The 23,945-nt window shown below is 34.3% G+C and overlaps 4 protein-coding genes and 1 long non-coding RNA gene across 8 annotated transcripts; 3 read left to right on the top strand and 2 right to left on the bottom strand.

Annotated features, from left to right (window-relative positions):
• Window positions 1-2,306: 2,306 nt before the first annotated feature.
• On the bottom strand, window positions 2,307-5,060 carry LOC145730346 (activator of 90 kDa heat shock protein ATPase homolog 1). 2 transcript variants are annotated; one of them, XM_081981523.1, is made up of 5 exons: window positions 4,874-5,060; window positions 4,547-4,820; window positions 4,273-4,487; window positions 3,697-4,221; window positions 2,307-2,974 (listed from the first exon to the last, which is right to left on the bottom strand). In XM_081981523.1, the coding sequence occupies exons 2-5, from the start codon at window positions 4,689-4,691 to the stop codon at window positions 2,831-2,833; spliced, it is 1,029 nt and encodes a 342-aa protein (XP_081837649.1). In that variant the 5' UTR covers window positions 4,692-4,820; window positions 4,874-5,060; the 3' UTR covers window positions 2,307-2,830. The 2 variants fall into 2 exon arrangements, with proteins under 2 accessions (XP_081837649.1, XP_081837648.1); XM_081981522.1 differs by having other exon boundaries at window positions 4,547-4,720.
• Window positions 5,061-5,317: 257 nt separating this feature from the next.
• LOC145730349 (zinc finger C4H2 domain-containing protein) lies at window positions 5,318-6,773 on the top strand. Of its 2 annotated transcripts, none has more exons than XM_081981526.1 (5): window positions 5,318-5,520; window positions 5,585-5,756; window positions 5,818-5,996; window positions 6,079-6,318; window positions 6,385-6,773. In XM_081981526.1, exons 1-5 carry the CDS (start codon window positions 5,453-5,455, stop codon window positions 6,515-6,517), a joined length of 792 nt encoding a protein of 263 aa, XP_081837652.1. In that variant the 5' UTR covers window positions 5,318-5,452; the 3' UTR covers window positions 6,518-6,773. The 2 variants fall into 2 exon arrangements, with proteins under 2 accessions (XP_081837652.1, XP_081837651.1); XM_081981525.1 differs by having other exon boundaries at window positions 6,079-6,321.
• Window positions 6,774-7,911: 1,138 nt separating this feature from the next.
• LOC145730347 (uncharacterized) lies at window positions 7,912-9,837 on the top strand. Its single transcript, XM_081981524.1, has 2 exons — window positions 7,912-8,508; window positions 8,567-9,837. The coding sequence occupies exons 1-2, from the start codon at window positions 7,912-7,914 to the stop codon at window positions 8,858-8,860; spliced, it is 891 nt and encodes a 296-aa protein (XP_081837650.1). The 3' UTR covers window positions 8,861-9,837.
• Window positions 9,838-11,913: 2,076 nt separating this feature from the next.
• mAChR-A (muscarinic Acetylcholine Receptor, A-type) lies at window positions 11,914-23,799 on the top strand. 2 transcript variants are annotated; one of them, XM_081981597.1, is made up of 10 exons: window positions 11,914-12,078; window positions 15,107-15,267; window positions 17,164-17,334; window positions 17,603-17,777; window positions 17,831-17,964; window positions 18,999-19,143; window positions 19,630-19,768; window positions 19,821-20,023; window positions 20,384-20,730; window positions 20,782-23,799. In XM_081981597.1, the coding sequence occupies exons 2-10, from the start codon at window positions 15,168-15,170 to the stop codon at window positions 21,156-21,158; spliced, it is 1,791 nt and encodes a 596-aa protein (XP_081837723.1). In that variant the 5' UTR covers window positions 11,914-12,078; window positions 15,107-15,167; the 3' UTR covers window positions 21,159-23,799. The 2 variants fall into 2 exon arrangements, with proteins under 2 accessions (XP_081837723.1, XP_081837722.1); XM_081981596.1 differs by having other exon boundaries at window positions 19,615-19,768.
• LOC145730402 (uncharacterized) lies at window positions 12,619-15,168 on the bottom strand. Its single transcript, XR_014178613.1, has 2 exons — window positions 14,547-15,168; window positions 12,619-14,468 (listed from the first exon to the last, which is right to left on the bottom strand). It is a non-coding gene; the product is annotated as an uncharacterized LOC145730402 (long non-coding RNA).
• Window positions 23,800-23,945: the final 146 nt, after the last annotated feature.

Below are 23,945 nucleotides of genomic sequence, written 5' to 3'. Positions count from 1 at the left end.
GAAATGGATTTTTTTCTAGAATCGTTATTTATGAATAAAGGGATAATAAAGAGGGAAAATAATGAAATAATGCAGTCAAAAATATAATCCAATAATCTGGAAAGTGCTGGAAAAATGAAGGTAAAAAACACTAATAGAGCTTAAAAAAAAACTTAGAAATTGTAGCAAACTAACTAGAATTTTTCTAGTAACTTTAGTTCTTGTTCGTATTTGCATTTTGACGAATTACTAAACCTTTTTTAACAAATCCTATACAAGACACACATTTTTCCTGAAAATAACGTGTTAACATACAAAATTGAATATCTATGTTATGTTAGTGTTAAATAAGTGTTTGCCACTGATGATCCTGCTTTCCTTCAAAAAAGTACTTACTCTAAAATAATGCATTGCACCCAAACGTATTTGATTGTAATTAACAAACATAAAATCTAATCCTCAAACCAAACTCTGTAACGATGATTGGAAATACCTATATATACAATTCCATTAGCTGACTACTCAAAGCAAACTCGTTCCTGCCCGTAATCTATTTCCCAATCCTTAATGTTTTATTAACGAGTTATTATATGGTTGGTTCAATTTTATTACCAAACTGAACTGAAAAGATACTGCCATTTATTACACAATTTTTTTGTAACAACGAAATGGGTTATACACACACTTGTAAAGTAATGTTTCCCTGCAGTGGCATAGTAACAAACGATAAGGAACCGAAACCACAACATAAAAATAACAAAGTAGGAAATGTTATACTCCATAAAACTAGCACTAGACATATCATATATGCGACAATACCATTAGAAAGGCGTTGTGTAAGTTGTAAAAGCACACGCCTCCTTTCTCACAGATTGGAAGATTCAAAATTCCTTTTGCGTGAAAATTATTAAATCCTGACCGTGCTGTTGATCGTTATTGACAATTCCGAGCTCAAAGACTGCAGGAAACTCTCCAAGAATGCGGCATTTTAGGAAAGTCGAGCCAAATACCTTACGTTCGTGATTTCTGGTTACACGCCATTCGTCTTAATGATGCCTTTACAGAGAATGTCGACGTTAATGTTCCCTGAACATGTATATTCCTCCAAGTTTTCTGCGGAGTTTTGCCCCGAAAGTTAGGAGCGTAAACTCCCATTAAAAAAAGCTTAGAAATAACCGTTTAATTGATATGACGCCGGATTTCGTGGATAAAACATGTCGTGACTACACCGACTTTTGAGCTTAATACGCTCCTACTTTATGAAACCAGAAGCCAATTGTAGGTTTAGCCTGATTATTTTCTTTTGTAAAAATGGGGGCGACTTATATGTACGGCCACGACCGCAAACAATGCCTCGAATCATATACTACTTAGTAAAAGATTAGCCGTCGCGTCGTTTTCCATAAATTAGTACTGGTCCAAATCCTCCCTGCATTAAAACGATTTATTCGAATAAAATTGGCCACATATGTCCAGAAGGTATTTTTTATTACCTCATTTATATAGCGTCGGGATGGACGACGCTCTTTTGGACCCTCAAAACTTTATGCTCGGGTTTTTTTGTGGGGAAAACAAATGCTTTTTTCCATAACTAGTCGCCATCAGCCATAAGGACAACCCTTGATATTACTAAATTGAAATTTCACATCACATAACACAACAAATGTTTGGTCAACAGGGTGGTCCAGTTTTAAATATCAATAATTCACCAATCGATAGCCCATGCACTATGTCATTTTCCTGAAGAAAGCTTGCTAAGGAAGACACTACAACTGTCAGACCGTTTTGGACCAATTTTGATCAAATTTGGAACAAGTATTGAGAAACTATGAAAACTGACTACAAAGACATTTTTTAAGTTTTTCAAGTCAATTTTCACCGTTTTCAAGACAATTTGGTTGGGTTGGTTTTGGATCTTTGAACGTAACAACTCAATTATCTCGTAAACAAAGTTTTAAATCAGAATTTTATAAGAGATACTTATTATGTCAAATTGAACAAGTAAAAAAAACTGAAATTTTTGAAAAATATCCAGTGACGTAGAGAATAAGGCAGAAAATTAAAACCATGTATTTACACCATTGGACAGTTTCGACAAACGTCATTAACATCACCTAATAAGTATTAATTTCTTATGTATTTGTTATTCTAAATTTGATTAAAATTGCTTCCCCCCTTGAAAAGCATTTTTCAGGAAAATGATAATGTATGTTAACTTATTTTTTGATGGTGAATTATTAACATTTTAAACTTGACCACCCTGTACATCTATAGAAAAATTTACACGGTGTGTCAACAAGAAATTAAATGAAAAAAAAAAACCCAAATCAATGTTAAAGTGTTTTATTTTTAAAACTCATGATCTCATGATGTTCTTGTGACTTGTTTTAAATTGAATTAATATACATTTCTGAAATGTAATCGGACATAAACACCCGTTTAACGCTAAACAGCAATTTGTAAAAACTGATCATGCTAATGTTAATAAAATCTAAGAAATTCAAAATAAATTAATAGTGTTACCATTTTATATAAAAAGATCTATTACACTGGGTGACAATCATAATAAATGAACAGTCTGTCCAAGACACTTGGTAAAATCCTTGAACACACTGTAATTACATATTTTAACCAGTATTTTGAACACTCATACTACCAGTGAAAAAAAGAACAAATTCAAAACACCAGCCTTTTTACGTTAACCTATTTTTCTGTTTCGTTGAGCGTATAACATCATATGGAATAACGCAGCTAAACAAAATCAACATTATTACATATAATATTTTTGACGCAATCTAAGCCACAATTTCAGCTTTTATTAAAAAGATCTGAAGGTGAATGTTTTGCGCGTTTAGAAACTATCTCCGAGCAAAACTCCAAAACCAAAAGTTTGCTTCATGGCCTCCCAGTAATAACGTTCCCAGTTGGTTTTCGTCACTTCCAATTCCCCAGTTGGTACACCAGTTTGGGTTAAATTTACTTCAGTGTGATCGCTCTGTAAACACAAATAATTATTTAGATTTGCTTGCTAGGAGGACTGAGATCAATCAAAAAGTATTTAACCAAAAAAAAACTAATATATAGTGAGTGGTGGATAATGAAGGCTACTAAAGGAAAACTTTTTTGATTTTTAACATTTTTTTTGTGCTGCGCCCCCTAATTGAATTACCCCAAACTAGGCTGGGCAGGTCGATTTTTGGGCATTGTTTCTGCATCTTTTTGTTTAATTCTCAAAAACTCGCTTAATTGCACTACTTTTGGTAGTTTTATACGTCAATGGATAGCCAATGAAATGAGCTTTCTAAAAATACCCAACTGGGGTTAATAGGTTGGACAGTTTGGCTACTAGAGGGCGTCAAAGTTATCTCACATTTTCATGACTTTTTTGGTGAATTTTTTTGTTCAATTGTTAATAACTAGCGTATTTGCTACACTTTGTATAAGCTTTTATATGTCAATCGATAGCTAATGAAATGAGCTTTTTATTAACGTATAAAAGTTAATTGATTAGTTGTACAATTTCGCCACTAGACAGTCAAAATTTTTGAAAGTAAAATTACAAAATTCAAAATTCTTCCTTTTCTTTTCCAAAGGATTTCATTAAAATTATCAAACTTTATTCATTTTATTTATGTGTATATTTCAATGGTAGATGTAGAGAAAAAAAAATTGTATGATAATTAATTTTTGTCAATTATTTGAACAAACATAATTTACCTTTTGATCTATGGTGATAGTAACCACTGAGTAGTGTCCATCAGGCCACTGTTTGTACCTCCAATTTTCAACAATTTTCTTATTGGGCACTAATTCTTGAAAAGTGCCTGTAATATTACCACCAAACAATTCAAATTTGCCCCCTTTAGCTGGGTCTAACTTGACATGGCCCCTAGTAAAGGCAGTCACCATTTCTATTCGAGTGAGGGCATTGTAAAATTCCTCAGCAGTACACTGGAATTTGTGTGACTGTTTTATGGTAGAAGTGTCAATTTTAAGGCCTACACTTTTCTTTTCGCTTTCTATTGGTGTCATTGTGACTTTGTTGAAACCACTGGCCAGGTTTTTGATTTGGTCAGGTTTGACTTCATCTTTTTTGGGCAAGATCATGCCTTTTGAAAATTCATGTTTCAAGCTGGTAACATATTTTCCTAATTGTTCTCTCACAAAGTTTTTGCCTTCTTTCAGCATAATTTGTCTAAGTTTCTCTCCTTCTTCATCTGCATCTTTTAAACTAATTTGTATCTGTAATTTTAGTGGTTAGTATCACACTTGGAGCATAAAGTGCATACTTACATCTAAATCAGACATGTCATTTTCCTCAGATAGGTTGGGAACTTTAATGGAGCCTGAGTGTGTTCTGTCAGTACCTTCTTTTAGTTTACCCTCCCAGTTCAACACAATGTCCCACTCATAAAAGAAAATCAGCTTTCCTTTCCTGTTGTTAGCACAAGCTTCTCCTTCACATTTATCAACACTTTTAATTTTTAAATCACCCTCACTAGTATTCACTACAAAATCATATTTTTAGTGTAACTTGCCCAGGTTCAAAGTTCCAAATGAGGCATACCAACAACATTATTGAACAATTCTTTAATGTACTGTTGGGACCAAGGACCAGCATTTTTCTCTGTCCAGTGCCAATTGTTGACATTGGTGGCGTCAGGCCTTTCCTCCACAATCCACCTGGGATCACCTTCACCCCACTTGGCCATTTAAATAATGTAAAACTCTTGGAAGATGACTGAAACCCACCAATTTTTTATTTAGTACATTAGCTAAGAACAGGACTAAGTGTTGATCCAATGTAGCATTAACAAAAACGTTTAAGTATCGTTTCCACACTTAAAACCAAATATTTTCTATTAAAAGTAATTATTTTCAGAAGAAAACTCACCTGACACAAGTAGAATAAATAGTAGTGATAAAGTACTTTGATAGCACTAGCCGCTAACACACCGTTCGCACAGTCTAGACAGCTGTATTAACCAATATACCTATAATCTTTAGAATTCAGTTTATTCTAGAAAACCTTTCTAGAATCAGCAGCATGCAAACTCCACTTTAAACAGCACACAAATGACTAAAAATTGTGCGACTGACGTAAAACAGCTGTTACGCTGTTACTGGACACGTGATAGGGCTACTCGTACTTGCAACGATTCCATGTGACATGTACGAATAATATCAAAACATTCAGCTCTATTGAGGTTATGAAATACGTTCATCTGACTTAATACGGACGTTGATATTACCAATCACGTGATCAAGTTTTATTTTATTTTTTTAAGTTGACAGTCTTTCATTTATTACCTTCTTCTTTCTTCTGTCATTTCAGCGTTATTGATAAGATAGGATTGTCAATAAAAACATTATAAAAATAAAATTGCTAAAAGTAGTAAATTAAATTATTTATACAAGTCTGTATAAAATACAGACTAAAACACAATCTCAAATTTAGTGTTTTTGAATCCAAATGTTAAAAATGAGTGCCGGAGACGACCGAGGCATTTTCGCCAAACTGGAGGCTATCAAAGAAATCAGGTAAGTTTCGGTTTTTCTATTCTTTAATTCCTACATAAAATATAAAACTAATTGTGTGTAATAGAGCCAAAACCATACAACTGGAAAAACTGAAAGCCCGGCTAATATGTGAAGTTGAGTCTCAAGATCAAGAGGAAAAATCCCTGTCTGAATTCAAACAGGAGATGGATTTGTTGCTTCAAGAAAAAATGTCGCATGTAGAGGAATTGCGGCAAATTCATGCTGATATTAATGCAGTAAGTTGGTTGGGTTGTAAGACACTCAGTTTGAATACAGCAACATTTGGTTTAATTAAAGATGGAAGGAGTTATAAAGCAGGCAGAGGAAAACAGGCAAAGGGCAATGAATGCCACTTTGCGTTTACATGAAGAGTTTATTCCATTGAAGAGTGACATAGATAGGTTGAGAAGAGATCATCTTGGGTTAGAACGGTTGCCTGATCTGCATGAAGAAGAAGGCTCCAGCATAACCCCAGAGTATGTGTTTTTCTTATTTTTACTTAACAAACTATTGTTTGGTCTTTAGATTAAGTTTTTACATAATTTTATGACTTATTAGGAAATTTTCTCAACTGTACAACTCAGTGAAAAGCCAAGTATCCTCATACAGTAAAACCACAGATTGGACCAGACCAATAGCACCATCAGATGGCTCTATGGGTTCTCTAGGTCCACCACTACCTCCCACTTTCTTGCCGCCACCAAATCCTTTAAGATTGGTGACTAATAAACCAGACCCAGGCAGATCTTCAGGTTTAGGCCCATCACCACATTCTGGACCACCAACACCAACATTCAGGTTGTTAGTTTTAAACATTTTACTTGTACCAACTTGCTTGGGTGTTACATTGTAACTATTTTTCAGGCAACAACCACCACCAATGAAGTCATGCTTGAGTTGCCATCAGCAGATTCATAGAAACGCGCCGATTTGTCCGCTTTGCAAAGCCAAATCGCGGTCAAGAAACCCTAAAAAACCCAAGAAAAAAGACCACTAAAATGGTAACTGATTCTTTTCTTTTGGGTGTTTGGCTTGAACTGTGTAGTCTTTAATTTATTTGCTAACATTTTTTAATAATATTTGAATAGGTATGTTTAAGCTGTTTCAGTGTTTCCCAGTGCCAATACTAGGTCTAGTGTTTTAAACCAGTTTTAAACAAGGTTTTATTTAGGTTAAGTTTAAGTAAACTTTAATGCTTTTTTTCAACTTTAACTGTAAAGTGTGTGTTGTGTGTCAATATAACTCTGTCTCTAGATATGGGTTTTTCTAACTTTTTCCATGTACTAGTAGACCTTTAAATGCTACTGAGTGTTTTCTGAAAAGTTCCAGATCCTGTTAAATTGCCAGAGGCCTCTAGGATCATTTTGAAAGTTTTATAGACCTCCAAATGCTATTGAGAACCTCCTACAAAGTGCTAGAAGCTTCTACTAGTTTCCTAAATCTTGTTTTACATTGTCAGACATATTTAGACCATTTTGAATCTGCCAGAGACCTTTAAGTGCCACCGACAACCTTCTAAAAAGTGTCGGAACCCTCTACAAGCGCCTTAAACCTTCCAAGAATTGTTCTAATTTGTCAGATATCTCTAGAAATATTTTGAAAGTGCCAGAGTTCTCTAAATAATACTGCAAACCTTCTAAAAAGTGCCACAGGCTTTTACAGATGTGTTAAGCCTTCCAAGAATTGTTTTAAATTGTCAAAAGCTTCTAGATCCAATAGGAAAGTGTCAGTGGCCTGTAAATGCTACAGACAACTTTCTAAAAAGTGCCAGAGGCTCCTAAATATAACTAAAAACAGAACAAACAGTCTGAAGTTACTGAACAGACATAGCATTGTTTATTCAGTAGCTATTACTATTACTGTGTTTTTTTTTTGGTAACTTAAATTTGTCCTAATTGGAAGGAGTTAAAACATGTACTGATTTTAAATTAATTTACGTATCTTTTTGTTACATTTAAATTACTATCTCTGTCACGACAATACTTGTCTCAAGAGAATAATACTCATTTCAATAATTTATTAGTATTTAATCTGCTGTTATTAACTGACTAATTAAGTAATTAAATTAATCATATCAGCGTATACATTTCAATATAAACTGTATAGTGACTGTAATCTAGTTTGGTTGTCATAATGTGTAAAAACACTAGAATAACTCGCTTAAACAAGACATTGTCCAATATTACATTCTTTATGGATTTGGGTAGTAGCCAAAAAAAGTTTCTCTGGACTATACAAATTGTCCTGTCCTTTTTCCATGTTTTTGGATTAGTTTTTCAAATAGCGGGAAAATTGAGCTTCTTGTACGATTCGATCAATTTCACTGACACTACGGCCCGAATTATGGATTTATTAAGAGATGGCATGACGACAGTTACAAATATAGTCGGAATGTATTGTTTGATTAATTTTATAGTAAACTTAAATAAATTTGCAACGTTGCAAAACCGAAGTGGTCATATGCCCACCAAACGTGTTTTTACCACCATAATTGTGGTGCTGATATTGTCAACCGTAAGCATAAGCATAATGCACGTATATTACACCAGTACCCATTTTAAAGGAATGGTATGTTATATTCTTCCCAGCAAAATTGAATACGTTTTTTCAAACATTGTGCTGTTTTCCATGCTTTACTTTGCCCGTGCGACTAAAGACTATCTGGCCGATGTGAATGAGTACATAAAGAAGCAGATTTGGCCCTATTTTGATAGCCCACTAGTGTCTTTTTCGGTTAATGGTAAAACAAACATGGACAAATGTCTGTATACTTTACGTGAAATTACTGGACACCATGAAAAAGTATGCGACTTACTGGACAGTGTTAATGATAAGTTTCTGCCACTTTTGGTGCTCATCATTGTGAGTGTTACATTAAATGCTCTTTATGATATTACTATGATGCTTGAGTTTACTTTAAAAAGTACTATATTGACTGATGAGAGTTATGCTTTGTTATTTTTTGGGTCGATGTTTTTAATAGAGTCGGTAAGTAATGATTTATAGCTCGATGAAGGAGTTGAATTTTAAAATTTACTTCATTTAGGGACAAGGAGCATTGGCAGCTTGGATAGGTGAACAAATCAAGAATGAGGCTCACGCAACAACAAAGATTTGTTACTCCCTAATCAACAAAGTACCATTCAGCATTCCTGCATCTTATCAACCACAAATAGAAAAACAACTCTCCATTCTCCTGGACCAAAGCAAAACTAGAAAAGTTTGCCTGCATGCCGGAGGTTTTTTCCAATTAAACTGGGGCATTCTGGGTAGCGTAACGTCAACTGTTGCCACTTACTCCATTGTTCTCATCCAGTTTTTGTTCAAAGGCACAATTTAATTTATAATCAACAGTAGATGTTGTGCATCTTTGTTCTGCGTGGCTATTAATAAGTTATTCTAGGTCGGCGTTGAGTAAACCACAATACTAGACCCACAAAGACGACGAATCGAACAAAGATTGAACACCGCAACTATCCGAAGAAGAATGGACCATTGAATTCATTGAAAAGGCCCAGCCATTATGTCAACTTACGTTAATGGCCACAATACGAAAAGATAAGATTGTCTTTATTTAACGAGCAACAGCGACGGCGTAAGCGACAATAGGCTTAGGCAGAATACGCCTATAGTGAAAGATAGCTTTCCTCACCTATTTATTAATTCTCAACCTGAAAATGGAATATGATGATAAACACGTTCATGTGTGTGTATTAAAGAAAGGGGGAAAGGCAGAATTATTGAAGAAACAAATAATTATTTTTGTTCTGCTCTGCTTTGCGTTGCGCAGCCATTCTGAGAACACATTCATTTACATACTTATTATTAGATATTTAAAGGAATAAAAAAATAGTTTATTATTCTTACAAAAGCAACTTTTTGATCTTCGTTCTCAATAAGTAGTGTTTCAAATTCTTCTCCTTGAAGAGAAATAGGTACAAGGTTTAATAACAACCATTTTTAAGTATTTTGCACTAATGAACTTCTTCTTATACACATCCAAAGTGTAATAAGAGATTTCTTCCTCGATTCGTCGTTTATTGATTCACGTGCCGGATTCTAATAAAGACGTTTTATCCCAAAGTCAATTTTAATCCCTTTTAATAGCCACGTAAACAAACATGCATTTCCAGTTAGAGAATTTGCGCGCATTTCTAAATGTATCACACACACCAATGTAGTGATTTCAATAAACTAAGTAGCTTAAATAAATTGTTTTCCTTCAATTTTCCTCTAGTATTCAAGTGCAATCCTATTTCGTCCAAAAACAATTGCATTGTCAGGCCCATATAGGACGCCCTCTGGCTGGAAAATCGTCACCGGCGACAAACATTTAGGGCCGAATCAATGCACTCAGTGCACCGGAATTCCACGTGTGGGTGAAGGTCGAGTAGAGATGATGGATTTGAAGGTTTTTCTGACCCTTATTATGATTAGTTTTTGGTGATAATTAAAATTTTAACGCTCCAACTACGATTCCGTGTATATAAATTAGGAGTATATCAGCATATTTCATTTGAACGGAATGTAATTAATTTGTATTTATATTTAAAACCACACATAATTATGCAGTTTGAAATATGCGTAATTATCGGGGGAATGTTGGTTGGAAATTATAATTTAGCTCCCAAGCGATTGCCTTTAATAATTCCAGCCAAACTATTAAAATATTACCTGGATTATTAATGTTCGAACTAATTTAGTTTTTAGGGAAATTATTTATATTCACTTGCGTTAATACTTGTTGCATTCTTTTTCTTAAGGGTGCTCGGTAGTGGAGGAGTTGGCAGTAAATGAAAAGGTCGAGAGATCTCTGGCAAGACCATTTTAAGTGGCGAAAGGATAATGTATAACAGGCTGTTAAGTTAAATCTTTAAGGAAAATTTTAATTGTCTAAAGTGTGCAATTTTCCAATTTTCCAAAAACGCAGAAGTCAAATTCAAATTAAGCTGAAAAGAGAAAACATTATTATTAGCAAATTTAATAATTAATTAACAAAACTAGGGATTTTATGAAAGCATCATTTGTGTGAAGAAAATTTGGCTGTTGAGTCGCTACAAAATTCATGCTTTTTCACTTTAAGAATCACATTTAGTATAAAAAAAAAATCATAACTTTGACAGATGCAAAACGGATCCGTGACGTCATTTGACAGCAGGTCACGTGACTCTCTGTCGCTTTTTGCAAAAATGTGCTCTTCCAAAAAAAAGTTATAGGAAGAACGTATACAGGTGTGGTAAATCCAAAACCGACCATAGGAAAACCGTGTAACTGACAGAGAAACGTAGATAACTGGATGATTTGGAAATGCTAGAAACATATAATAACTAAGTCTGACAGTCAATTTACACCGGTTTTGAGCCAAAAATATGAAATAGTGCAATAAAACTGCCAAATCTCATTAAAGTTATATAGTGAACACTACTTTCTTTGAAAAATTTGAAATTTCCTGGAAGATCTCTGTAAAAACCAATGGTGTGTAAAGACCGTTTCACATAAGTTTCTGTCAGGCTTGCATATTTACCTGTCAATAATAACTTTTTAGATATTTTGAATAATTTTTTACAGTTTTTTTTTAAAGTAATACAGAAATACTGTAATTTTGAACCTTATGTCAAAAGTCAAAATAAAAAGTAGATATTAATATCCCTGTTCGCAGAGAGAATCTCCAACCAGTAATCAGAGAAATAGATACATCCATTGGACACAAGTCAGAAAACGTCATAGTCACGTGAGCATTCAACCAATAAAACTTGACATTTACTGTTTCTGGATTTCGAAACCAGTCAGGGATTGCCTCTGGGAACAGACCTATTATTACACCCAATAGTAACACTCAAAGTTAGCTACGTCATACCGCCCACAAAATAATAAATTTAAATTTAATCTAAGTTCTACTAATTTGTTGTTTTCTATGTTGCTAATTCGTTAACAATTGGATGCTTCAGTGTTTGCTCTTCTTCTGATGAAGAAATCATGGAAATTGTCGATGCTATTGAATGGCCAAATCGTTTTCGGCATACTAACCACAAAATCTGTCCGATTCTTATCATTTCCACAAGTTATTGAATAAATAAATATATGGGAAGGATAACTATTGAACCGATAGAGCTTGATGTTCAGAATTAATAATGTACTCAATAACAGAAGAGGAGAAGAATAATTGAGGGTGATATATCAGTAAATTTAGTGGGAAAATGCACCTCAAAAACTATTTGTACGCAAAAGTTTGAATTGCCGAAAATCTCGTCGGGACCGTTTCAAGTTGAATGCGTCCGCTCGGCGCAGCATCCGAGTACGCCCGATCCACTCTGGATGTGTATCCAGATTCCAAAAAGAGGGTAAAAGGGCGGCAAAGGGGTGGGGGAGAAAGGGAGGGCGACGACGAGCGACCCGCATCATAGTAGGCGCCCAGCCAGTCCACGCCTATGGACCGAGCTGCATCCTGGCAGCTACGTTGCACAGCTATCCAGCTATAGTCAGTCAGTGATGATGTGATGTGTGTTCGGTTTTAATCATGTCGGAACAATGTCCCGGAGACAAAATGTGAGCCGGCAGGTAAGCAATATACTTTCGATTCTGGATGAAACCGAGGTAATTCGGTGGGGGTGTCGGTGCAACTCTCTGAGTTTGACAGCGCCTGGTCCAGGGAGGGTTGCTGCCCGGGAACGTTACGCGATTCCCATGTTATTGTTTAACTTCATTAGGTCGAGCCCGCTAAATTTTTTGCAATTTGCTCCAGTTTATCTGGCAAAACAACGATCCCGGACAGCACCTCAAATTTTTGTCAGAAACTAAAAATGACCGCCGTTTGGCGTCTTAATCAATATAAAGTTTTTAATGCAATACCGTGATTTACCGCCTCGCACTTTCTTAGTTTCCTCACCCATTTCCTGGATGAAGGGATTCCTTTTTGACCACCACCCTCCAAACGTTCAAGACTTATACCAGAAACCGTTTCTCAAATGTTTTATTTACCTGACATTTGATTTAAAACAAATTATTTAGATCTAGTTGTATTTAATTTATTGAAAGAGTAAATCAAAACTTTACTGAAATGTCCTGTGGTTTTATATAGGGCTACACCAAAAAAAAGCGTAAATAAGTAATGTTTTATTGCACTGGGGTGGTTTCGGGTTGAAAGCCATTATTTACGTGTATAATGTGCGACTTTTGCCCTATAAAAATTTAAAACGAGGGGGTTGTGGCAGCGTCTTTCCTATCCACTTTACCATACAATTTGCAAATATTAGCCACTTGTTGGTACAATTTCTTTAGAGATTTAAGTGGAAATGCAAACCAAACCTCTTCGAATATACCTACTCTTCAGTGTTATAAATAAGTTAAGATAACACAACAAAATCATGGAAATACATATTTTGTCTCTAGCAACGTTTCTGCTAGTTTTGTAAACACAAACACCCAATAAGAATTGATGGATCGTCCTTTTTATAATGTTTGCCTTCGGCCGGAAAAATAATCCAGAAGATCACGATCCATTAATTGAAAATTGTGTATACAGCGTTTCCATTGCATAACTTTAACATTGTACGGTTACGTAATTGTTGTCACAGAAATATTGATCAGAATGTGTGTTTGTTGTCCGTGATAGAAGTGATTTGTGCACTTCCCTGGAACTTAGTTATCACTGGTCAGAATAGCCAAGAAACTTTTCTGTTTCCTATCTGTAGGAAGTTTTAACTTACTTTGTTATGGCTGGAAGAAACTTGGAAATTGTTTAGCGTTTGAAAGGTAAAATCGGGAGAAAGGTAACAGCAAAAAGTAATTATTACTCTCAAATTATACAGGGTGGTTCAAATTGATTGTAGGATAATTCAACAGTGGAAAGTAAACTCCAAAGTGTCATATAAATTGTAATCAAAAAGTGCCACTAAAACCATTTTTTTTAAATTTTACACTTAATGTTTATATGACACTTTATTATGTACTTTCTACCTTTTAAGTATCCTACAATCAATTTAGACCACCCTGTATGAATGAAATATCGAAAATCTGTTGAAACATTAAAGGTTTATGGTTAAAATCCTTTTTGTCGATTCGCAGAACCGAAATTGCAGTTTAATGCATACAGCACAAAATCGATTATTATCGCCATTTCAAATTCAATATTTGTGGACCGTTGCAGGGAAATTATTCAAAAATCAACATTAACTGTTGCTCATAAACAGGCTCCACACAACTACGTAATACAACCCACGTTTAGCAACTATTTAAACGTGTTTTTCTCCTCTTGTGGTTTTTAGTACAGGATATTAAAAATGCTCAGTATCACATGTGCAGTATTTGCTTAAATCTCAGCACAGTGGATAGTTTACAAATTACGACCAATGAGAGATGTGTGACCAAAAATTATCTTAATTAATTTTAAATAACAATCTAAAAAATAATTTCCAGCAACCTTCTGTTTGGGATGGTTATCCACAAAATCAAACCAAACTTCCTTCATAGTGAAATGATTTACAGTTGATGTATTAGTTAGTAATGGGGATCGTTTACTACTGGCTTGGCATTAACGTCCGGTGTGCATTTTCAGTTTTATTTCACATAAGAAGAAAAAAAAGCGAAATGAAAATGTGTGTAGCCCCTGAAGCATTAAACTTTAGTGGAGCACCTGAAGTGCTCAAAGCAGTCTTAAAAAGCGACATAAAGTGGTTGCTTAAAAATCGCCCGCAGCCTCTAAAATGTATGCGATTCTGCACATTTCTATGCAGCTTTTGAAGGGTTTTCAGTTTATCTGACTGAAAAGTGCACTATTTTCCGGTTTATCCTAAAATTGCATTAATTTTCACCTGATTTAACCCGTAAACGACCTTCGAAGTTGATTAGTTCCGTTAGCGATTAAATTTTAGGGTTAATCGATACGCGTTCTGCCACTGGCAAATGGAAAACGCTTTTCATTCGCCGAAATAGGGCCCACTGTCATCAAACTGCAATGAACATTATTAATTCGACGCTTAATAGATTAGAGCACTATAAACTCACTAATTTTATTGTTTGATTTTTACCTTTTACATTCATAAATTCCCAGTCTTATCATCAAATATGAATCAGTGGAAATAGGTGATTTCCTGATTCAATTAAAGGACGGTTTATTTTTCCCCGCCGGTTAAGCCGAAATGGAAACAGAAAGAGGAGAAAATTCCATTTATTCCAGTTTCCTTAATTTTCGAATAATTCCGTTCCTTCATTTTGGTATTTCCTAATAAGATTATTATAGTCGTTTCAAATATCTCAAGTTCACTGCACATGTACATTCAGGGCGGAATTCAGAAATGATCCTAAATTTACACTCATCCCAGACTTAGTATTTTCTTATAGTTCACTCAAATTAAAGTTCCTTAAGTCCACCTTACTTTCTGTATTCATTAGTTTCATCTGAGTGTGAGTGAATATAAAAAAAATCTTAAGATGTTCATCACTCACTTCAGTCAGTTAGATCAGTATCAGAAAGTTAGTTGAGTATGAAATAAGTGATCATAAATATTTAGGAAGATTTTTGAAGTCTTTCTTACTTAATTTTAACTGGTTTTAAATGTAAATTAATTTTTTTCTGGATAATTTTTAGCTGCAGCGAGGGCGAGCAGGCGACATGCGGCGACGTCCAGCCATAGGGTCCTCGTGACAACATGAACACCTCGTCACCGACGAATTCATCTGTCGACCTCTTCTTTGCTCCCCACGAGGCAAAGTATTCTATCACACAAATCGTCTTCTTCGGCACCATATGTAAGAAGTTTGACCTTTGACAGTAAAATTTAGTTTCACTCACCATTGTGCTAAGTCTACGTGTGCAGTATTTACTTAAATCACAGCACAGTGGGTAGTTTGTGATTGATCAGAAAAAGCAGCAAGCTAAAAGCTGCTTTTTTGACCAATCACAAACTATATATACTGTGCTAAGATTTAAGTATAAATGTTGCAACTGTAGTAATATTAAAAGTCAGTCCAGTGTCCAGACCATAATTTATTCAAGATCTTTTTAAATCTATCCCAAGAAAGACAAAAAATCTTGAAGATGTCAATGTAACACTCTGAATGTTCGCACAGAAACTCTTAGAAAATGTAACTTATAAAAATGGTTTTATCACTTTTAAACATAGAAGAAGATGTATTGATTTAGAATGTTATAAAGATGTGATGGTGCAACATATTTCTATTATGATAACACAAGTATCTACACAAACTCTTTTCAATTTTATAACTTTTCAAAAGGAAAGTAGACTTTATCAAATTTAATTCATTCTTAGGAAGTTACACTTTTGTTATTAGTTGACAGCATCGCATGAGCAATTGTCATTTAAAAATCACAGGACAAACGAGTTTCCTACTCGTGTTGCTATTTATCCGTGAATTTCTAGAAAAATAAATGAAAACTTTCATTTTAATGAGCTTCAAGTAAGATAGTATTGCCCTAATTAAGCCGAGCTAATGGCGACTGATCTTATTTAAATTAATTAAAAGAGGATTTCCTTTAAAGCCTTGTCCCGACGAATGAGAATCAGATTGCTGATTTTTTTAGTTTAATGAGGATATTATCCTTTTTCTCTAAGATGTTTTGTTTCTAGTATCACGTCAGGTTTAAATTGTGAATTTTTTAGGTCTAACAAGTTAAACAAACTAAATTAGTTTTAAAAGCAAGCAAAGCAAAAACTATAAAATTGTGAAAGATGGCGCCCAAATAACGTTTTTTCACCTAAAAAACCCTAGCAGGTATAATTTTCGTAAATACCTAAAGAGACTGTACACCGAATTTGAAAAAAAATTGGTATGAAATCACATATTATGTTAATATATTCTGCCAACATAAACTTAAACACTGGGCGATGTGGTCAAATTTATAGAACTGAAAGCTTTAATGTGGCGTTGCCACCATTGTTGTCTTTCTGTCAAACTAGGTTTCTAGAGGCTTCTGGCAATTTTTTGTGATATTTTTAGTCGAATTTGGCATTTTCAAAATGATTCTAAAGGCCTCTAGCAATTTTAAAGTAGTTTTTGGATACTTTTAGAGATATTTAACAATTTTTGGGAGGTTTTCATTAGTATCTAGAGGTCTATGGCAAGTTTAGGACACTAGTAGAGTCATCTGGCAATTTGTAGAAGCTTCTGGTATTATTTAGCGATTTTGCAAAATGGCTACAGAGGCTTCTGGCAATTTTTTAAAAAATATGGTTTTGTTTAGGACACTTTTGGAGGCTTTTGACAGTTTCTACTTTCAATATGGTATTTAGAAAGATAGATAGAGAAGCATTCCCAAAATGGTCGTCCAATTCTGGGTTATCTTAGGACACTTGTAGTGTAATATTTAGAGGCTACTGACATTTACAAAATCTTCAGAAGCTTCTGACAATTTAAAAATTTTAGGGCAGGTCCAGGACAGTTCTGGCAAGTTTTAGGTTGTTATTTAAGTTTAGTTGATAACTAAACATAAATAACAAAATGGTTTCTTGTTCAATTTATTAAATCAGGATAGAATCGTATTTTAAAAACTCTTCAATCAACACAAAATTATAGCAATAAATAAAACAATACTTACAACGATTCTGCTTTGTCTGAAGGGTTTGGCACTTGCAATATCAATAATTAAGAATGACTTTTTGAAAAAACTAAACAATTGGTTTTTAGCTGCTGTTTTATCACTGACCACAGTGGTGGGAAATAGTATGGTGATGATTTCGTTCAAAATCGACAAGCAACTGCAAACAATAAGCAACTACTTCCTGTTTTCTCTCGCCGTCGCTGATTTTGCTATTGGACTTATTTCGATGCCCCTCTTCACCATTTATACACTGCTAGGTAAGTTCCACAAAAATATTTACTAGAAAAAATCAATGTTTATTGAGGCAACGTGCGTTGGCAAGAGAATTAATTGATTCTTCCTATATAGACGAGCGCGGCCTACATTAACCGATTTAATTTTGTTTTCCCTCATCCAATTATGCACTGTCCTGAATACATAATGTGACCTAAATACCTACAGATTCGCATGTCGGTCGTTTAGCTTGACAGTGTTTTCTAATAGATCTTTAAACCTTGAAACATGACTTTCACTGGATATTTTCAGGTTACTGGCCTTTGGGCCCCTTTGTCTGCGATACGTGGCTGGCTCTGGACTACCTCGCTAGCAACGCCTCAGTATTGAATCTCCTGATTATCAGTTTCGATCGTTATTTTTCCGTAACAAGGCCACTTACTTATCGGGCCAAAAGGACCAATAAAAAGGCTGCATTTATGATAGGGTAATGTCAAATTCGTACCTAATTCGACAGAAATAACGTCACGTGATTTGCAGGAGTGCTTGGGGTATAAGTTTGCTATTATGGCCTCCGTGGATTTACAGCTGGCCTTATATCGAAGGGCAGCGCACGGTGCCAGCCAACGAGTGCTACATCCAGTTCATCGAAACTAACCATTACATTACTTTTAGTAAGATTTTCCTAATTATTATTATTTTTTTTTTAATTTAATTTTAAACGAAACAACTCATTTAAATTGCGCATTTAACGAAAGTCAATACACTTTCGATTCGTGGTGATTAGTAAATTAATTGGGTCGTCGATTTATGATTTATTAAAATATCCACAAAACGTAAATTAATAATGAGATTGAATAAATTGGCACAATACAGAAATTAACTCCACAATTCCGTTTATAAAAAATATTACTAAAATTTTTTAGGTCGTAAAAACATGTTCTTCACGCGGTCATGTGACTTGTTTAGAGTTGTCTTCAGTTTTGAAACCGTGTAAATTCAATGCTAATCACGTGACAGTTTTGGTAATTTTTAATTTTAGTTTTTAAAGACAAATGTCCGTTTTGCAATTTAAAGTTTTGTGATTTGTGTGTGAAATTTTTTGAATCTTCAACTGAAGTTACGTGACCTTTTTGAAGGCTAGTTTTACAGATTTAATTTACTCTAGAGTTAATTAACATTGAATTCTAACAGTTAAACAACAGAGTGACATTTAACTGTAACCTACAAATCTGACCCTTAAAGTTATGCGACTGGTTTACAATTTCAAATCTTGAGACTTTTCTAAGTGAGTCTACAGGGTGATCGGATTTAGTGTGGTTAGATAGGAAAAAATTAGTATACATTTCGGTAATTTTCAGGAAAATTTGGAAAATCTGAAAATTCAAAAATAATTCTTTTTTTATATTTTTGTACTATTAATTTGAAGGTATTTAGGCAATTGAGGTTCATTTTGGAAATAAAAAAAATGTTCACTTGAAAATTCTTGACAATTCCAGTTTTTTTAGTGGACCTAGAATGTATATAATTGTGGTAATAGTCATGTTTCAAACACTTTATACAGGAAAACAGTACAAAAATAACAATCTAATAATTGAACAACACATCAAATCAGAATTTATTTCAAAATTAAGGTAGAATACGAAACACGTATTTATAGACAGAGAGTTATCAGTTATACTACATTTTGACAATAATTTTCTTGTAGTTACGGCGATTGCGGCGTTTTATGTTCCCGTTTCGGTGATGAGTTCTTTATATTGGGGAATATGGAGAGAAACGGAAAAAAGACAGAAAGACTTGCCCAACTTGCAGGCGGGCAAGAAAGATAACAGTAAACGTAGCAATTCTAGGTAAGTTTGACCGTTTATTGTAAATTGTTGGTGTTGTTAGTACCACAAATTTGATTTTTGACATCGTTTTGATCAGCGCTAATGTTATGAATGACCGAGACTAAAATCTTTACAAAAGGGCTGATCAGAAAGTCAACAAAGCAAATATGAAATTCTGGTTTTGAGTTGGTAGAACTTAGATTGTCTGTTATAAGATTTCACATTTTTTGTCAAAAATATGATTTGCGTACATTGGAACAAATTTATGTTAAAATGAGTAAAAAGAGTGTTCACTATTTTTTGCTACATCTACAGTATTAGATATCTACTATAGACCATTTCTATGGTCAACAATGTCTATTCTGTATTGTTTGTAGACTCTAAATTGTACGGTAGCTTGCACATTTAGAAGCTTTCTAGGTAGCACTTTTAGACGTTCGATGTTCTAAATGTGAAAACTAACCCTTTTATTAGCTAATCACGTGTATACAGTGTATTCGTGTGCAGCGAAGAAGCGACCAACGTGTGTTCAGCAGTTGACGCGGACGATTGGCGAAGGCCTAGGTCGGAGTCTTCGGCTGCTGAAACCGATTCCGCTTATATGCAGGGCTCGGTTAGTGCCGGTCCTTACCGGAGAAAACGAGGGGTAAGTTTTCAGGTTCACCCTGTACGGTATTACTAAACAAAACCACTTGCAGAGGGTACCAATAGAGCCTGGTTTTCGAGGCAGTGCGATTCGTCTTCGAGCCTGGTGCATTGCATGGTGGCATTCAGGGAGAGACGATAGTGACACTGAGGACGAAAGTCCAAGTGAACAAGGTCAAGGGTACATTACTCCAATGTCTTTGGATACACCTCTACCCAGCTCGGTTTCGAGGTGTACTTCGCTCAATGTTATCAGGTACACAATTTCCTATTCTTCTACCATCTGATTATTACAATTTTAGTTCTTCTTCTTCTCTCTTTGTGGGGTTTACATAGGTAGCCTATTACGCCTCTTCAGACGTTGATTCACAACAATTTTAGTTGCACGTGCATGATTTATGATGAGCTAAATTATCCTCTTAAAACCACGTGATATCTGTCATTAATGTCAAAACTTAAAAAACAATTCTACCGCCAATAAATATTTTGACTTGGCAACATTGGTTAGCACAGTGGCTGGCTTGTGATTGGTCAAGAAAAAGCAGCTTTCAGCTTGCTGCTGACCAATCAACAATTCTGCGCATGTAATACCTTGATTTATTGAGTATTTTCTTAGGGACCCTTATGCAACCCGAGACGGTGGTTGGTCAACGAGTAACCAAGCAAACATAACCCCAACTCGTTACACACCACGTGACACACGGACATTACCGACGTCGAATCGTATAACCGGAAGGTCAGGGTCTTCAGACAGTGTATATACTATCGTAATTAAGTTACCTGGGGACCCGAAAGACAGTCATCACGGCGATCAACCATCGATCAAGATGATTCCGGAGGATAGTGCTGAACAAAGCTTTAGTAATTTGAATAAGTTGCACGCGAATTCGACTGTTTTTTCGAATCACGTGAACAGAAGGCCGTCTGCCATGCCCGATGTTAGAATACCACTCAATGCGAAAGGTATCAACTTCATTCTGGTATGAACACAAATGTGATGATGAATATTTTTAGGTATTCCCAAACATTTGGCAGGGAAAGCGTTGCTGGCGAACGCCACCAAAAATCACGGCAAGAAAAAGAAGAAAACGCAAGAGAAGAAGGCGGACAAAAAGGCGGCAAAAACGCTGTCCGCCATCTTGCTGACGTTCATCATCACGTGGACGCCCTATAACATATTGGTGCTGCTCAAACCGGTCGCTTACAGTGCCCGGATCTCTCCTAAGTTGTGGGACTTTTTCTACTATTTATGTTATATAAATTCCACCATCAATCCGATGTGTTACGCCTTGTGCAACGCTAGTTTTCGCAGGACCTATTTGAGAATTTTGCAGTGCAAATGGCATAGCCGGAATCGTGCTGGCATGAATCGTGGATTTTATAATAATTAATCGGTTCGGTGGCTATATTAGCTAGAACGAGAAAAATGTGACCTAATACCCTTTTTTCTTAGTTTTCTTCATTTTATTTCAATATTCTTACTTTCAACGAACTGTATTCAACGCTCAATAAGTGTTAAATCCTAAATTGTGAGGACTGACAGAATTTTAATCCAAAAATAGCCTGAAAGGTTTGATCAGCATTTGCCTGTTAATAACCCCTTGTAAAACGTACGAAAGCAATTTTTAAAGGGTAATAATAATATTTTTGGTGTGAGGTGTACCTTTTAGCAATATGTAGATAAAGTATAGAGATGGCTCCTGAAAAGCGTAGTGATAAAGTACAGGGTGGTCCATATTGATTTTAGGGTACTGAAACGGTAGAAAGTACATAAAAAATAAACGCCAAAGTGTCATATCCAAAATGGTTATTGTGCCTCAATATTAATTAATGAAATTAATTGAAAAAAAAATCCTAAATGACATATGTACTTTCCGCTCTTGAATTATCCTACAATCAATTCGGATCACCCTTTATAGTCGAATGCGGGTCAAAACCTTTTTCAGTCTACCAAATTTGGCAGGAGTAGGCAACTAAAAAGGAGAACAAAAATATTTATACTTATAGAGGCTGTGTGTTAGGTTTAGTTTTGTTTAACCGGTATTTGACCAAAAATGTTCCACCAATTACAATGCTGATTTTTCAATTTGGTTAATTTATAACACAAACCCATCCTGAGCAGAACGTGAATAATCTGCGTTTTTGTTGTTGTGAAATCTAGCTCAAAGTAGTGTAAAAGTATCAACCTTCAGTTCCATTTAGGACTGGATTGATTAATATTAACTAGAAATTGCTGACTAAGTTATAAACAAATTATTATCAAAGGAGATTGAATTTGACGGTTAGTTTGGATAACATTTATTTTGTATAACTTTGTATGTTGTACCATAACTAGATCTTCTCGTATAAAATGTACTTTCTTAACATAATCTTAGACGCTTCTTCATTATTTTTTTTTTACATTTGTGTGCGCCAATACAGTATTAAAAAATCACTGATTTATAGCAATTAAGTACAAGGTGAGTCAATGGTACAGTAATGCTCATTATTTCATTAGATTTGAAAAATAGTGTGTTGTAAAAGCTATCGAAAAAAAAATATATACAGGGTGTTCCATTTAAAAAAGTCGAGATTTTTTAAATTGAATTAGTCAAAGTATATTTTAAAAAACGCCCTGTAGCATCTAACGCAGGTTTATTTGGATACATTTTTTTTGTCGTCCCTGTAGAACGTTCGCACCAAATATGAGTATCCTTTAGAAAGAATGGCTATACAGACAATTTTCCATTATAGTAAAAACTAAATTAAATATTAAAAAAACTATTAGGTTTAGGTATATGACATTATTAACAATTTTTTTTAAAAATTTCATAGATAATCTAAAAACGTGTTCCTTTTAAAAAACTAATATTTTATCAAAAGTAATTTTAGACTATGCAACTCAATATTCTTTAAAACTTTGGTATTTAAATTTTTTTTGTATTTAAAGATAATAAACTTTATCGTTGACTCACCCTGTACAGTAAAATGCGGTGACCTTGCCCACTATACACGGTTGTCCAAAATTTTTGTGTTACAGCAAAATACAGGTTGTTTTGACTAGATGAGTCAAAATATGCAGATATTTTATATCTGACTGCAAAACAGAGTGACAGAAAAGAGAAAATAGACGGTAAAAGTTTCTAAACTAACAATTTTAATTTATAAAACTGGTATTTTGGTTCAAATTTACTTGAAATAAGTCATTGTTGTCACTGATCTTACTACAAGAACTAAAAATTAAGCAAGCAAAAATGTCCTTAATGCCACCCAATAGTTATACAAGTTATCTTAACGAGAATTAAGGTTTGTTTCTCCAACACTCACTAAGCTAGTTTCAAGACAATTTAAGTTAAGATTTGACTGTAACTGATTAGGTGCAACACAGCCTCACAGTTATCACAGTCTAAACAACACTTCTGAGTCACTCTCCTAATAGATTTTGTTGTGATTGGTCAAAAAGCAGCTTTCAGCTTGCTGCTTTTTTTGACCAATCACAAACTATCCACTGAACTCTTAATGCAAATACTGTCTTAAAGCTAAACAATCGAATCTTTCAAAAACAGTAACAAGTTCAAGACAATTTGCATATTTTGACTGATCAAAAGTAACGTCACATGTACGATTGACATTCGTATATTATCTGTTACAATAAATTTAGGACACTTTGTATACTTTCAATGCGGTAAATAAAGTTATTACTTTCCTTAAAAAGCAATATTCCAATTTAGTTATAATATCAAATGATTGTTGTTCTATGATTTACCGAAACCGAGGCTTATACATAGATAGGTTGCCTATCATAATATAAACTATATCTATTATAATAAATCATATAAATTCCTAAAAATATTATCTTTGTATAGCGATCAGGTAAGCCTACCAGTAACTTACAAAATGAAACCATTTTAACGCACATTAGGTACACCAAATAATAAATTCATTTAAATTGTAAACCCTAAAAAATATTTACCAAAAAAAAAAAGATATAAAAACGGTAAACTAGTGGTTTGTAAAATGATGTTAATAAATAAAATGTTGTTTTATATATTAATTTTAAAAAGAAATTTTTATTAAGACTCCCACTGAATCACTGAAACTTATACGGGTATTATTGATTAATAATATGTAAATTATTGTATAAAACTGAAAGAAATAAAATTGAAAAGACAGAAACACATTTTATTCATAATAGAGTA

The sequence above is a fragment of the Ips typographus genome, linkage group LG6 (genome assembly GCF_016097725.1).
Source record: "Ips typographus isolate SLU linkage group LG6, UJ_Ityp_2.0, whole genome shotgun sequence".
Classification (NCBI taxonomy): Eukaryota; Metazoa; Arthropoda; class Insecta; order Coleoptera; family Curculionidae; genus Ips; species Ips typographus.
Note: the sequence above shows the minus strand (reverse complement) of the source record. Positions and strands in the feature narration are given on the sequence as shown.

What these genes read in the sequence shown, in the direction of transcription:
- LOC145730346 (XM_081981523.1), bottom strand. Translation starts at nt 4,691, where the DNA reads ATGGCCAAGTGGGGTGAAGGTGATCCCAGGTGGATTGTGGAGGAAAGG. An exon ending in ATGACATGTCTGATTTAGAT is followed by an intron (nt 4,222 to 4,272) that starts GTAAGTATGCAC and finishes CTAAAATTACAG; the next exon opens with ATACAAATTAGTTTAAAAGA. An exon ending in CTATCACCATAGATCAAAAG is followed by an intron (nt 2,975 to 3,696) that starts GTAAATTATGTT and finishes TTGTGTTTACAG; the next exon opens with AGCGATCACACTGAAGTAAA.
- LOC145730347 (XM_081981524.1), top strand. Translation starts at nt 7,912, where the DNA reads ATGTATTGTTTGATTAATTTTATAGTAAACTTAAATAAATTTGCAACG. An exon ending in CGATGTTTTTAATAGAGTCG is followed by an intron (nt 8,509 to 8,566) that starts GTAAGTAATGAT and finishes TACTTCATTTAG; the next exon opens with GGACAAGGAGCATTGGCAGC.
- LOC145730349 (XM_081981525.1), top strand. Translation starts at nt 5,453, where the DNA reads ATGTTAAAAATGAGTGCCGGAGACGACCGAGGCATTTTCGCCAAACTG. An exon ending in TTCATGCTGATATTAATGCA is followed by an intron (nt 5,757 to 5,817) that starts GTAAGTTGGTTG and finishes GTTTAATTAAAG; the next exon opens with ATGGAAGGAGTTATAAAGCA. An exon ending in GGCTCCAGCATAACCCCAGA is followed by an intron (nt 5,997 to 6,078) that starts GTATGTGTTTTT and finishes ATGACTTATTAG; the next exon opens with GAAATTTTCTCAACTGTACA.
- mAChR-A (XM_081981596.1), top strand. Translation starts at nt 15,168, where the DNA reads ATGAACACCTCGTCACCGACGAATTCATCTGTCGACCTCTTCTTTGCT. An exon ending in CGTCTTCTTCGGCACCATAT is followed by an intron (nt 15,268 to 17,163) that starts GTAAGAAGTTTG and finishes ATTGGTTTTTAG; the next exon opens with CTGCTGTTTTATCACTGACC. An exon ending in AATACCACTCAATGCGAAAG is followed by an intron (nt 20,731 to 20,781) that starts GTATCAACTTCA and finishes GAATATTTTTAG; the next exon opens with GTATTCCCAAACATTTGGCA.